Source organism: Megascapheus bottae, chromosome 16 (genome assembly GCF_031878675.1).
Source record: "Megascapheus bottae isolate mThoBot1 chromosome 16, mThoBot2.hap1, whole genome shotgun sequence".
Classification (NCBI taxonomy): Eukaryota; Metazoa; Chordata; class Mammalia; order Rodentia; family Geomyidae; genus Megascapheus; species Megascapheus bottae.
Window position 1 is genome coordinate 56,496,477 of NC_143524.1, and position 14,900 is coordinate 56,511,376.

Consider the following 14,900-nt stretch of genomic DNA (forward strand, 5'->3'; position numbering starts at 1 on the left):
ATTTTCTAGAAGTTAATTGGAGATAAGAGTCTCAGGTTCTTTTGTGCCTGGCTTTGAACCTTGATCCTCAGATCTCAGTCTTGTGAATAGCTAGGGTTACAGGCGTGACTGTGCCTGGCCTTGATATTAATTTCATAAGAAACAAGGCTATAATGTTGCTACAGCTGTCAAAGGCCTCATCTTGCCTTGTGTCTGATTTTTGTTCCCTATCTAGGTTTTGTGCATCCCTGATACTTTTTCCTAAATCTGTACACTCTTTCTCCCATGGTGTCTTCAGCTTTCTGCCTGCATTCCATGGCTGCATGGGAGCTCCAGTAGTGGGGTGGAGAAAGTGGAGGCCTTGTGAAATACTCTGATAAAATCAGTGTTTTAGTCTTTGCCATTCCCTCCCCTTCTCACCGGATCCTTTGCTCTGTGACCGAAGCCTCCTAATCGAATCTATTGAACTCTGGGGCCCAGAATCAGCATACTTTCCCCTAGATGATGCATGGAGGAAGAGTCAATGGAATAAAACTCCTTCCTTTCACCTGGAATAAGGTCCTGGTGGTCATGTCCATTGACTGGTAAAACCTTTCTCTGGAGGAGTTTCTAGAGATACTTCCTAATGATTGATCTACTTTCTAAACATATTTGCCCTATCTCTGCTCTGGACATAGTCAGGCCAGAATTCTTCTTGGGTTTTCATTATGAGGATCTTGTGGAGTTTCTGGATGTAATATGCATAAAGGAATCTCTCGACAACTGCAGGACCTTATTAGCACTATGCTTTTTAAAATACACTCACCTCTGCAGTGCTAGCGTTCACACTTTGCTCCACAATCTCAGTGGTCTCTTGGGCCCTTGAGGGGTTGTGGATTTTTTTCTTTGTCTTTTTGTTATCATAACGATGAGTATAAGCAAGGCCTTCACATTTCAGACTTGAAACGAGACATCCCAAGCCAGTATTATTTACAGAGCACATTTCTTAATATTTCTGCCGATGATCACCTTTTATGTTTTTCTTTATTCCTCTCCTGTGAATTTCACTGTTGACTAAATTTACAGGAAACTCTCCAGATACAGCGCAAATAAATCATTTGTAAGTTTTTCCCTCAAAAATGTCAGTGTGCTTATCTAAGTTCTACATTTGTATTGTAATGTTTAGCATTTTAGATACTGATGAGACTAATGAAAGGTAAGAACTTCAACAGAGTGCACTGAAGATTAATACTTTTTTGTTGTTGTTCAGAGGTTTGTTTTTTATGGGAAGAGAGATTTATTTGGCTCACATTTCAGTGGTTTCAGTTGGTGTTCACATGGCCCACGTTTCTGGCCCTGGAGTGAGACAGAGCATCTGGGTAGTTGAAATGTGACCTAGACTATTCACTTCATGGTGGACAGGAAACAGAGGGAACATAAGAAGGAGCTAAGGCAAGGTACAGCCATGCCCCCGTCCTGTTCAGAGTTTTTTTTTTAAAGAATTTATTAACTTGATTTTTACATCTTATTTCAAGTGAAGGGTTTAACAAATAAGTATTCAAGAAGAAAATCTCTATATACAATCACTGGCACTTAGATTTTGGAACATAATTAAAACTAGGCTGAGGGTTTTTATGTCATAGATACATATTGATCTATGTAATAAAACATATTTAAATGTTGATAAGGTGGGTGAGTAAATTGATGGTTTTATCCATTTGGTCTTATGTTAAGAATTGATGGCCTTCAGCCCTTATTCATTGTGGACTAGGCTGGTTTTAAACCAGTCAAATTGTAACAGGGGTATGAAGGGAGTTATCAGAGATCTTCTTTTTCACTAAGTATGTATTTACTACTTGGCAGAACAAGATTTTGTATGGATAGAGTGTCTTAAAACATCTGTCATATAATTTTCCTTTTTAACGAAGTACTTGGGGAATGATATTTATGTATATTTCAAAATCAGAGCAATTTATATAGAACAATTGCATTTGAATAGCTTCACCTCTACTTACATTTTCTTAATTGCATATATTGAATAAATAGTGCTTCTGCAAAAGGGACAGTAGGAATTAACATAGAAAGATAATTTTTAAAATTATAAGACTAGAATAAAATGTGTGGCTTCTGAAGCCACAAATTTCTTTTGTTAATTTCTTCAGTTGAAAAAGCTGAGACACAGAAGAAAATGTTTTGGAATTTCCTTTCCCACTTCTGCCTAACATTCCTTCGCCTCATTACTCAGCATAAGAATTTATGCCATTTTTTTGTAATGCCTTTCATGGATTGCCATAACTCCTTCCATATCCTGAGATTCTAGTCTATTCTCACTGGATTTCTTGATCCCTTAATTGTACAGCTATTTTATTAGAGCTCTTAATTTCACTCCACAAAACTTAACACTGCCTGCAAGGCATGGTGGCTCACATCTGTAATTCTAGCTACTCAGAACTCTGATATCAACATGACCTCAATTCAAAACGAGTCTAGATAGAAGACACTCCAAGAACAACAATAACTAGCAGAAAAAAAAAACAGACTCAAAGGGTGACTCAAAGGGTGGAGCATCAGCCAAATAATGAAGCCATGCAAGACAATAAAATCCTGAGTTCTAATATGATGCCACCAGAAAAGAAAAGAAAAAAAAGAGAAAATAAACAAAAAACTGGCATATTTTATTTTTTTCATATATTTTTATTGTAATTAATAGAAGGGCTACATTATCACCAGATAGAAGGTGCATTAATTCACATACATTGATACCCTTTCTTATGTCTTGGTCCCCATTTCCCTCCCCCCACCCCCGCCCCTCATCTTGTTTTCCTCCCTTCCCTATCCTACTTCAAATAACCAAATATGCATATATACAATATATCAGATATCAAGATGAAATACTGTAACAATATGAGATAACTAAGGGACAGCAAAAGAGATGAGAGTTAACATAGTACATTAAAGACAACAATCACTCATTATATGGCTTTTCTTTCTATATTCAGGAGGTCCTTTCATTTAGTGTCATTCTAGATGTCCTTATGTATCTAGATTTTGTTCTATTGTAAATCTCTGCTAGGAGAGCCCAAGGTTTCTACTGATTGTGACAAATGAAGGAAACCATTGAGCTTATGTTCCTTTGAGTCTGGCTTACTTCACTTAACATGATTTTTTTTCTAAGTCTTTCCATTTCCTTACAAATGGAGGGATGTATTTCTTTCTGACAGCATCATAGAATTCCATTGTGTATAAATATCACATCGTGTTGATCCACTCATCAACTGAGGGGCATCTGGGTTGGTTCCATATCTTTGCTATGTTACAATGAACATCATTGTGCTAGTGGCTTTACTGTGTTGTTGTTTCTGGATGATTGGGTAAATGGCAAGTAGTGGAATTGCTGGGTCATAGGGGAGCCCTATGTTTAGTCTTTTGAGGAACTGCCATACTGCTTTCCATAGTGGTTGAATGAGTTTGCACTCCCACCAACAGTGTAGTAGTGATCCCTCTTGGCCACATCTCCGACAGCATCTGTTGTTATTAGATTTCTTGATCATGGCCATTCTAACTGGAATGAGGTGGAATCTTAGAGTTGTTTTTATTTGCATTTCTTTTATGGCCAGAGATATCGAGCATTTCTTCATGTGTCTATACACCATTCTTTTTTCTTCTTCAGAGAAGACTCTCTTTAAGTCTTTGGCCCATCTTTTTTTGTTGTTTTTGTTTTTGTTTTTGCCAGTTCTGGGCTTAAGCTCAGGGCCTGAGGACTGTCCTTGGGTTTTTTTCTGAAGGCTAGAACTCTACCACTTGAGCCTCAGCACCACTTCTGGCTTTTTCTAAGTATGTGGTACCAAGGAATCAAACCCGGGTATTCGTGTATGCTAGGCAAGCACTCTACCACTAGGCCAAACATCCGGCCCCTTTGGCCCATCTTTTAATGGGATTGTTCTTTCTTTGGAGATTAGTTTTGGAGTGATTCAATTTTTTGAGCTGTTGATATATTGTAGATATGAGGCCTTTGTCCATTGTATGGTTGATGAAGACCTTCTCCCACTCTGTATGCTTTCTAGTTAATTTGCTAGCTATGTCCTTTGCCATACAGAAGCACTGCAGTTTAATGCAGTCCCACTTCTCCAGGAAAAGGATGTTTTGAGAAGATATTGAACAGCTCCCAAATTTACAGAGGAACCAGTCCAAAGACTGGTAACATGGGAAAATGGCAGTAGCCATCAACTCATTTGTTGATAGAACTGTTCTTGCTTCCCTGACAACTAGATATGGCTGTAGTGGTTACCATTGTTTAGAATGTTCTTCTTTGTATCATTAGGTCCGATTTTCATGTCAGGCATGGGGGTATATGACGGGCTGAATGTTAATCATATACTCATATTCTAGCTTTAGTAAAAGCTGGAAACCAAACCTAATTATTACAACATGTGTCACTGGGGATAAATGCTATCTACCATCAAGACTCATTAAGTATACTGTTTTTCAAGAATAAGATGGAAGTTGAAGTAATTGAAAATCCCCATATGAACAAAACAATTGTCATATTACCAAACATTTCTGATTTGGTTTTATATGTTCCTTTTCTGTGCTAACTTTATTTGACATAAACCAATAGGACTGCATTAAACTGCATTGTTCTGTATGTATAGTACAGTATGTAGCCAGCAAGGTAAACAGAAACCCACAGACTGGGAGAAGATTTTCACTAACTATACAACAGACAAGGGCCTCATATCTAAAATATACCTACAGCTCAGAAAATTAAATTCCCCAAAAATATACTCCCTAAGAAATAGCCACCCCACTGAAAGTGGGCCACAGTCTTTAAGAGAGACTTCTCTGAAGAGCAAATATAAATTGCCAAGAGACATATGAAGAAATGCTCAACAACTCTGGCCATAAAAGAAATGCGAATCAAAGTAGCATTGAGATTCCAGTTAGAATGGCCATTATCAAGAAATATTATGACAACACATGCTGATGGGGCTGTGGCTGGAAGGGAACACTACTACACTGTTGGTGGAAGTGTAAACTTGTTCAATCACTTTGGAAAGCAGGGAGATGGTTCCTCAAAAGATTAAACAAGACCAAAACCCAGCAATTACACTCCCAGGCATTTATCCAAATGTCCAGAAACAAGGACTACCAGAACAACTATGTTTACTGCAGCATTATTTACCCCAGCTAAGATATGGAACCAATTCAGATGTTCCACAGTAGATGAACGGGTCAAGAAAAATGTGCTGTTTGTACACAATGGAATTCTATGCTGCCTTCAGAAAGGTTGACATTGCCCCACTTGTAAGGAAATGGAAAGACTTAGAAAAAAATCATATTAAGTGAAATAAGCCAGACACAGAGGTACACAGAATCCATGATTTCCCTCATGTGTAATAATTAGTATGTGTCTAGGATTTTCTTAGCAGAGGAATGCAATAGCTCAAAAGCTGTGTATGTATGGCCATATAGGAAGAGGTTAAGTGAAATGGACTCCAGCATAGGGAAACAAGAGATTTATCTTTGTGATTGGTGTTTTTAATGTACTAGGTGAAGTTATTCCTTTATTCTTTTTTTTCATTTTTTTCTTTATTCTCTTAGGATTTAACCTCTGTTGTTGCTGTATCTGACTTGGTATCTAGTGTATTGTATATACATTTATTTGTTTATTTGGATCAGGGAAGGGAAGGGGAAAAACAAGATGATGAAACAAAGACAAAGGATGAACCAGTGTAACAGTGATATTCACAAGAGCATGTGTTGAAAATGATCTTTACAACTTGGGAGGGAGGAGAGGGAGGGAAAGTGGGAGAAAAACATGGGAAGGGGTAACAATGTCATATACTCACTAACAAGTGTAACTGTAGCCCCTCTATACATTACCCTGAAAATTAAATAAATAAATAAATAAATAAATTCAAACCCAAGTGTCACTCAACCAATAATTGCTCTTGTCCCATAGTTGTCTGAACTTTGTAGACTAGTTAAATGAAGTTTCAGTGCTCTCATTTGAGAAAGAAACTAAGCTATTCTCACTTGTTTTTAAGTGAATGAACTTTTTCAGGAAAAGATCTAGCAATTTTATTTTTTGAAAAAAAGATGCTTAGTGTTACATGGGCTTGAACTCAGGACTTATTGCTAGTCAGATGCTCTACCACCTAAACCATACCCCTGGCCCTAGAAAATTTCAATGTTTGAAGAGAGCATATTTGTAAACACTGGGAATGTCATCTATACCTTCCTATTTTAAGAGTTGAAAGTATTTCTTTATGAAGCATGTTTCTGAGACTGGATAATCATCTCTTCTGTAGTATTTTCGAACAGTGGCTCCGAAGGCACCGCCCTCTTCAAGAAGTTTACCCAGTAGCCAATGCGCCCATTGGGCATAACCGGGACTCCTACATGGTTCCTTTCATACCTCTCTACAGAAATGGTGATTTCTTTATTTCATCAAAAGATCTGGGCTACGACTATAGCTACCTACAAGATTCAGGTAAGGTTTTTAAGTTAAATGTTGCTGAAGCTAGTTAACTGATTTCTTAGGAGAAAGTGCAAAAGCATATTGTCCCGTAAGTTCATCATGAAATTCTCTTAAGCTAGAAATACATATTGTCTTCCTTAACATCACCAATTGACTTTCACATAAACTAAATTACAAGAATTTTTAAACTCCATATAGGATTTTTGAGTATCTGGCAAATATGGCAGAACACTTAAAAATTACAAAACTACACATACAGTGCCTAAAGAAAGAACATTAAAATTTAGAGTTTAAAATTTTACTTCCACGGTGTGCTGATGTCTTATATGCCTAGCTACTCAAGAAACTGAGATGTGAAGATTATGTTTCAAAGCCAACCTGGGCAGAAAAATCCATTGAGACTCTTACTTCCAACAATCCACCAAAAAGCTGGAAGTAGAGCTGTGGCTCAAACTGTACAGCACTAGCCTGTAGCAAATAAATAGATAGATAGATAGATAGATAGATAGATAGATAGATAGATAGATAGATAGATAAAATTAAAAAGCTTAGAAACAGTGCCCAGGCCCTGAGTTCAAGCCCTAGGTCTGGCAAACATAAAAAACTTTATTACCCATTTGTATTGCCAAAATATTTCAGACTCTCTCATTTGTTCTTCCTTTTGACATGTTTTTAAAAGTCTGATTCTATTGTACAATATGAAAATTATGTTCCAAGTGTTATTGGATCACTGTGAATTGGTCCTAAAAGTTCTGGTAATTGAAGTAGGTAGGAGTCTAAGCCAATAAACCTCAAATATGAAACCTCCATGCTCTAATGAAGTGATCTCCCTTTAGCCACCATATTGTCTCTTAAATATGCACTACCTCAGTTCCTATCTTGGCACCATGGATTATGTTTATACTGTAAAGGCAACAAACACCATTGGGGAGGAAGCTCAGATTCAAAATAGAGACTGAAAGGTAGTTTTTCTACTATCTAAATAAAATTAACTTGAAAAGGTTTATCTACTTAGAATACTTTTCCTGTAGCTCTGAATTTACATAGTTAAATTTAGAGAAATTTGACTTCAAAACAACAGCAGTTGCCTATTTTCTCTTATGAATCATTGTTTATTATTGCTTCTACTTTGTACTTTTCAAGCATTTAAAATTTGCCTCTATTCATTGCTAACCTTTAAGCTTTCTTTAAAAAAAAACCTTTAAAATTCCTTCAGGTAATTTAATTCAAGAAGGTCATTATTTATCATTTAGATATTCCTGTTCGTAATTATTTAAGTGTTTTCTTTAAAAAGGTAGCTAATGCCTGGCATTTGTCAAACATTTTCTCTTATAATAAAATTTAGTGAAGTTTAAAGAAAATATGTAGCAGGCCATTTTCTTGCATGCAAAAGGTGAGAACAAATAGTTTTAGCAATATCCTTGAGCTGTTGGTAAATGCAACCTCACTTTCCATACGTACTTCTGTCTTGGAGATACCTTCTCCTTCCAGTAGAGTAAAACAAACTCAAAATTCAACTTCAAAAAAGGATGAGGAAGACTGGCACAGAGGCTCACACCTGTAATCCTAGCTACTCAGGAGGCTGAGATCTGAGGATCAAGGCTCAAAGCCAGCCAGGGAACTGAACACGTTGAAATTCTTATCTCCAATTAACCATTAGAAAAGGGGAAGTGGGGCTGTGGTCAAGTGGTAGGGCCACAGCCTTGAGCTGAAGAGCTGAGGAACAGAGCGCAGGCCAAGATTTCAAGCCCCATGACCCACACACAAAAAAAAAAAGAATGAGGAACCCACATGTAAAATGACTTCCTCTGTCCTGAAAATAGGGTCTGATGATGCATATATCATTTCTGGACTTGCTGACCAGGCATGCTTGGTCACATGTATCCTGATGTGTATGTACACTGTGAATTGCTGGCTGGTAATACCACACTTCTCAACTCTAGCTCATCTGGTATCCTCATCTGGGACACCTTTCCTCACTCTGTAAACAAATGGAGGGGGCTTTTCCCCAGGATCTCACAGGGGTACATGCTTAGAGAGTGGGCCTGATTCAAAATGACATGTACATGCTTCTCTTAGAACATGACAGAAAGTAATTCACTGTCCTACAAATCTCCTTTCATAATTATTGTTTCTTTCAAGCCAGCTACTCTATTTTGCTTGTAGTTTTTTGTGCAAATGACTAGACTACCTCCTGCTGTTTACTGTGTATCCAAAGTATTTGTTTTAAGAATGAAGGATTACGGAGGGGGGGGGGTGGGGGGGAGAGGGAAATGGGTACCAAGACATGTAAAAGGGTATCAATGTATGTGAATTAATGCACCTTCTATCTGGCAAATATCATGTAACCCTTTTACTAATTACAATAAAAAATATGGAAAAGAAAAAAAAAGAATGAAGGATTACATGGAGGCATGAAAAAGAAAATGAGATATAATACTTACATGAGCTTGTAATAGGAATTAAAAATAAGAAATATGAATTAAGAATTGTAATAATGGGGTGTCATGGAATCACAAACATGATTCTCTCTAAAGAGAGAACAAAGACTATTATCAAAGCAGATTTGAGAGAGAAAATTTCTTACTAGAGATGGCTCATTTGGAGTGTCCATTAAATTGTTTTGAAAGAACAAGAGTCAGTAACAGGCCAGATATTGGTGGCCCAGACCTGCAATACTAGCTTCTCAGAAGGCTATCTGAGAATCTAGGTTCAAAACCATATAAGACAGAAAACTGCAAGACTCTTCTCCAATTAAGCTTGGAAAAAAGATGGAAATAAAGCTGTGTTTCAAAGGGTAGAGCATCTACCTTGAGTGGAAAAAGCCAAGTCAGAGTATGAAGCCCTGAAGTAAAGCTCTGTCCAAGTACAAAAGTGAAATCAGTAACGTTCATTACTTGTGTCTTATATAACAAAAATTTTTCCAAGAAAAATCCACACATTCTGTACTTTAAAAATTACCAACAATGTTTTCTAGGGTTTTATTAGCATATGAGTTGTGCATAAGTGGAGTTTATGGCAACATTCCTACATATGGATAGAATGAATTCCATCACTCAACCTCCAAATCACTCTCTTACTCCTTCCCCACCATCTAAAACAGGTTTCATTTTTAAATTTTTGTTCATGCAGATAAACTATTTTGACTGTATTCATTCTCACTCACCTTCTCCACTCACTTACCCACCCTCCTCCCACTTTCCCTCACAAAGCCCTATTTTATTTTCCCATCATTTATATTTTAGGGCTATTAGTTGTACCAAAGAGTTTCATCCTGATATTTTAGACATGCATATATTATATGTCAATTAGAGTAACCTGTTTGATTGCCTTCTTTTTCCCCACCTCTCCCAAAATTTATAAGTCACATACTCCGAATTCATTAGTCAGAATTATTTTTCTCTTGTTTAATGTGTGGGAAAATGGGAATGCACTTTGATACTGATAGAACACTAAACATATAAACCACCAGTGATGACTCCAAAGAGAATGAGAGAAAAAAATTTTCTTTAAATAACTAAAGGTGATAGAAAAATTGCAACATTAAAAATAACAAGGAGGGGCCAGGAGCGCAGACTAGTGGTAGAGTGCTCGCCCAGGATGCACAAAGACCTAGCTTTGATTCCTAGGTACCACATATACAGAAAAAGCTGGAAGTGGTACTGTGGCTCAAGTGGCAGAGCACTTTTTGCCTTGAGCAAAAAGTGTCCAAGAATAGTGCCCAGGCTCTGAGTTCAAGCCCCAGGACTGGCAAAACAAACAAAAAAACAAGATGGGAGGGAGTGAGAGGAGGAAAATGGGGACAAAAACATAAGAAGGGGTATGAGAAGTAATGTACCTACTATCTGGCAAATATAACTGTGACCCCTCTATACATTACCTGAACAATAAAAAAATTTTTAAAGTTAAAAAACAAGAAGACACACATTGTTGGGGTTTCATGTGGAAGTAGCCAAGAAAAGCAATTTCAGAATTTAGCTTTGAAAGCATTGAGAGAGAAAAGGACTGTTTTGAAGGCAGTCCTTATATACTAGTAAAAATTGAGGTAATGTGGAATGAATTAAAGTATAGATACAGTAAAAGAAGCTGAAAAAAACAAATGTCAGACATTAAAATAGTACTAAAACCTGTGAAAGCACCTGAGCTGAGTCTTTCATAATGGAGGAAATAACTATCTGTTATACAAACTTCATGTATTACTTCAGACATTTTTAATATTCTATGGAAACAATAGCAGTCTGAACTAGGCATTGAAGTCTTATTTTCAATATATGTTTAGACATATTAAAACATTAATTTTCATGTTTAATGGGAACACTTCACATTTTTCTTCTTTCTTTTAGCTTCATTGGTTGTGTTCTTTCAAAGTAATGTCTTTCAGACCTATACATTTTGTGTAGTGTGTGTGTGTGTGTGTGTGTGTGTGTGTGTGTGTGTGTGTTTGTGTGAATGTGTAGGTCCTGGGGCATGAACTCAGGGCCTGGTCACACTGTTCCTTATAGTTTTTGCTCAAGGGTAGCACTCTACCACTTGAACCACATCTCTACTTCTGGCCTTATTTTGCTGGTTTATTAGCGGTCAGAGTCTCACTGGCTTCCCTTCCTGGGCTGACTTCAAATTGTGATCCTCAGCCCTCAGCCTCCTGAGAAGCTAGGATGACAGAGTTGAACTACCAAGGCCTCGCTCAAACATTCTTATTGTAACTGCTTCATAACGTGTTGTGCTCTAGTCATGTGAGACAGCCTGCAGGAAGTGAGTGCACTCAGTGAGTTATCTGTTCTTCCACTAAGAAGAACACCAGGACCTGATTATAGATCTTTTTCTTTAAATTGCAATTTGCATAATGTTAGTCTTTTGCAAGCTATGTTCATTTACTGATGGAGAAACATAAAAGTCAGTTTGTTGAGATTATGCTTAGTGACTTGTAAGAGAGTTAGCAGGATCTAAACAGTGGCTGGGAAGTAACTGGTACAGAAGAGAATTTGGAGGAATCTCTCTAGCAATGTTTTAGATAGAAGAACTTCACTTGATCCTCTTTGAATTTGAAAGAAAATCATTTTTTTCATATATTTTTATTGTAATTAATAGAAGGGTTACATTATACTCATCAGATAGAAGGTGCATTACTTCATATACATTGATACCCTTTCTCATGTCTTGGTCCCCATTTCCCTCCCCTCACCCCGCCCCTCATCTTGTTTTCCTCCCTTCCCTATCTGACTTCAAATAACCAAATAGGCATATATACAATATATCAGATAACCAGGTGAAATACTGTAACAATATGAGATAACCAAGGGATAGCAAAAGAGATGAGAGATAACATAGTACATTAAGGACAACAATCACTCATTATATGGCTTTTGTTTCTATATCCTAGAGGTCCTTTCATTTAGCATCATTCTAGATGTCCTTATGTATCTAGATTTTGTTCTATTGTAAATTTCTGCTAGGAGAGCCCAAGGTTTCTACTGATTATGACAAATGAGGGAAACCATTGAGCCTGTGTTCAAAATCATTTTTAACAAAGTTCCTGATTGAAAACACTCTTGTTTTACATTTTGAATGTGACTATGTTCATGGGAAACAATGGTTCTTTCACTTGTAATGCTTTTTTATATTGTTAGCATTTTTTAACATATTTTATTTCTTGATTTGCTTTCCTTGTTTTGTGGATTTGATTTCTATAGGTTAAATGTATATATAAGTTTAATTCCAGAATGTATCAAAGCATTCATGTGAACTTGCTACTATAGGAACAAGATTAGATCAAACATAATTTATTGTTTTGTGTGACCTTGTAGTAGAGTGCTTGCCTAGCATGCACGAAGCCCTGGGTTTGATTCCTCAGTAGACATACACAGAAATGCCAGAAGTGGTGCTGTGGCTTGAAATGGTAGAGTGCTAGTCTTCAGATAAAGATCTCAGGGACAGTAACCAGGCCCAGAGTTCAAGCCCCATAACCAACAAAAAGAAAATGAAGAAAAATAAGAAGAGGAGGAGAAGGAGGAAGAGGAGGAGAAAGAGGAGGAGGAGGGAGAGGAGGAGAAGGAGGAGGAGGAGTGCCTAGAAGAACAGATTTCTCTCTTCCATCCTCCAACTCTTGCCACTGTGTTTGGGCTTCTGTCCCCTTTTTGTTTTTTGAAATTATAAAAGACAATATACCTCAGTGAAAATCAGCTAGTATGACACTTTTAGTTACTTATTATGAAAATTATATCTTTATGTGTTAAATAACGGACAACAGTCACTATTCTTAATTCATCAACTTTACCTCTAGATTCCTGATAATGACTTTAACTCTCTCATAAGCTTTTTATATTTCCTCCATCTTCTTGGTGCTGTTATAACTTAGATCATATCCATATAGAAGATTTTCATTATTTTCTTACTTAAATTTGATTTACAGTTGTACTAAATTGCTGTGGTTGTTTCCCAGTTTCCAGAAGAAACCTTAGAACTATTAATAATAGAGCTAATAATAGGCATGAGCTAATCATGCAATGGATAATGCATCTGATGGATAATGTATGTAACTAGCATTTAACTGGGTGCAAACTTCATGCCATGCACCAAATAATGTATAGGAATAATCAATTACATTCCTATTATCTTAAAAGATGGCATAATTTTCCTTTTTTTTCTTGATGAAGGAAATTATCTTGAGGAAGATTTGGAATAACTTTACCTAGTCTTACAGCTAATGAGCAGAGCTGACATTCAAACCCAAGCATCTGACACCAGAGTACCGTGATGATGGTGATGATGAAGCTGATGATGATGGTCATGATATTGGTGTGAATGATGGTGATGTGGAGGAGGAGATGATGGTGAAAACATTGAGATGTCTTTCTCTTTCAGATTCAGACTTTTTTCAAAATTATATTGAGCCCTACTTGGAACAAGTCCGTCGGATCTGGCCCTGGCTTCTTGGGGCAGCTCTGGTTGGGGCTGGCCTCACTGCGGTGCTGGTCGGGCTTAGTCGCTTGCTGTGTTATCGCAAGAGAAAGGTGCTTCTGGAGGAAAAGCAACCACTCCTCACGGACAAAGAAGACTACCACAGCCTGTTATATCAGAGCCATTTGTAAACGGTGTGAGGCCAAAAAACTCTGACACCATTTTATCTCAATTTGTACAGGTGAGCAGATTCGCACAGACATGCCTAGTAGTTGTGACTGAAGGTAGTTGTAACCCAGAATTGTAATGCAATACAAATAACACTTCCCATTCTTCCCAAGTAGAACACAACCTCTGTTTTGCTGTGTTTGCTCAGCCCACTTACCAGTTTTCCCTACTGCCAAGGAAAGTATCATATTTGATCATGAGTCACTGCTACTTGTATCTGAATAAAAGTGCTTTTAAAACTTTCTTCCTCTTCATTGAAGTTATGTTTCTTTTTTATGGCTCCCTATATTTGATTATAATAAAATGGTAACCAATCAATCCTATCTGATTCCTTGAGCTAATGCACTTTTGCTTCCATTGGTCATCAGAATTTCCTTGTGTTTCACATTCCTGCTTCCCAGTGTGTAGACTTCATAAGGAAAATGGCATTCATCTCCTTCCTGTCAGACCCCTTACTACGCTCATGAAAGTCATTGAGAGCAAGGGGGTAAACCTGATCAACGCTACCTCAAGTTGCCTCCCTGATAACTATTCGATAATAATAAGCCAAGTAGCATTTTTATATTATCTAAGTCTATTTTCATTAGTGAATTTAGAATGCCACAAATGCTTCTTGAAGATAGATATTTTGCTGAATATCAATCTGTCCATAGTTCTAGTAAAATAATAAGTTTCCATTTTTTCTTGGCTAATTAAACCTTAAACTAAGGTGTCCAGAATATCCTACTATTTTAATTCTGGGTCCCTGCTGAAATTTGAGCTAGTCCAATGAATATCATATTTCTATTATATCTATATATTATCTCTCCATATATGTATTCCATATATATAGCTATAAAATGTTCTATTATAGCATAAAAATTAAGAGCAGCATTCCATCAATTTTAAAAGATTTGAAAATGAATTGACTGAAATATCTGGGTCCTTGGAAATATCTTCATTTAGGTAAAACTGATGTAAAGTTAGATTCATCAAATTCTTTTTGTATCAATAATAGAATTTAAACTCAGGGTACTGTTTCTTAGCTTTTTCACTCAAGGCTGGTATTCTGCTACTTAAGCCATAACTCCAATTTTGGCATTTAGCTGCTTGATTGGAGATAAGAGTCTTATAGACTTTTCTGCCTGAGCTAACTTCAAACTGTGGCCACAGATCTCAGCTTCCTGAATAACCAGGATTACAGGTGTAGGCTACCAATGCCTAGAAATTTTTAACTAATTGCAATTACTTAGTAAATTTTAAATTCCAATGAAAAATGAAAATCATCTAGCTGTACATTTAGTTAAGTGATTTGGGCAGCTTTTAGTTCTGAAAAACAAGGAAATTTCAATTACTT

The 14,900-nt window shown here is 36.8% G+C and overlaps 1 protein-coding gene across 1 annotated transcript in view; it reads left to right on the forward strand.

The window, feature by feature from the left end:
- Tyr (tyrosinase) overlaps positions 1-13,527 on the forward strand; it is an 81,251-nt gene extending 67,724 nt beyond the window's left edge. The window contains exons 4-5 of the mRNA XM_090349136.1: positions 6,270-6,451; positions 13,301-13,527. Coding sequence (XP_090205262.1) covers positions 6,270-6,451; positions 13,301-13,527 — 409 coding nt within the window. The remainder of the gene's footprint in view (positions 1-6,269; positions 6,452-13,300) is intronic.
- The last annotated feature ends 1,373 nt before the right edge of the window (positions 13,528-14,900 follow it).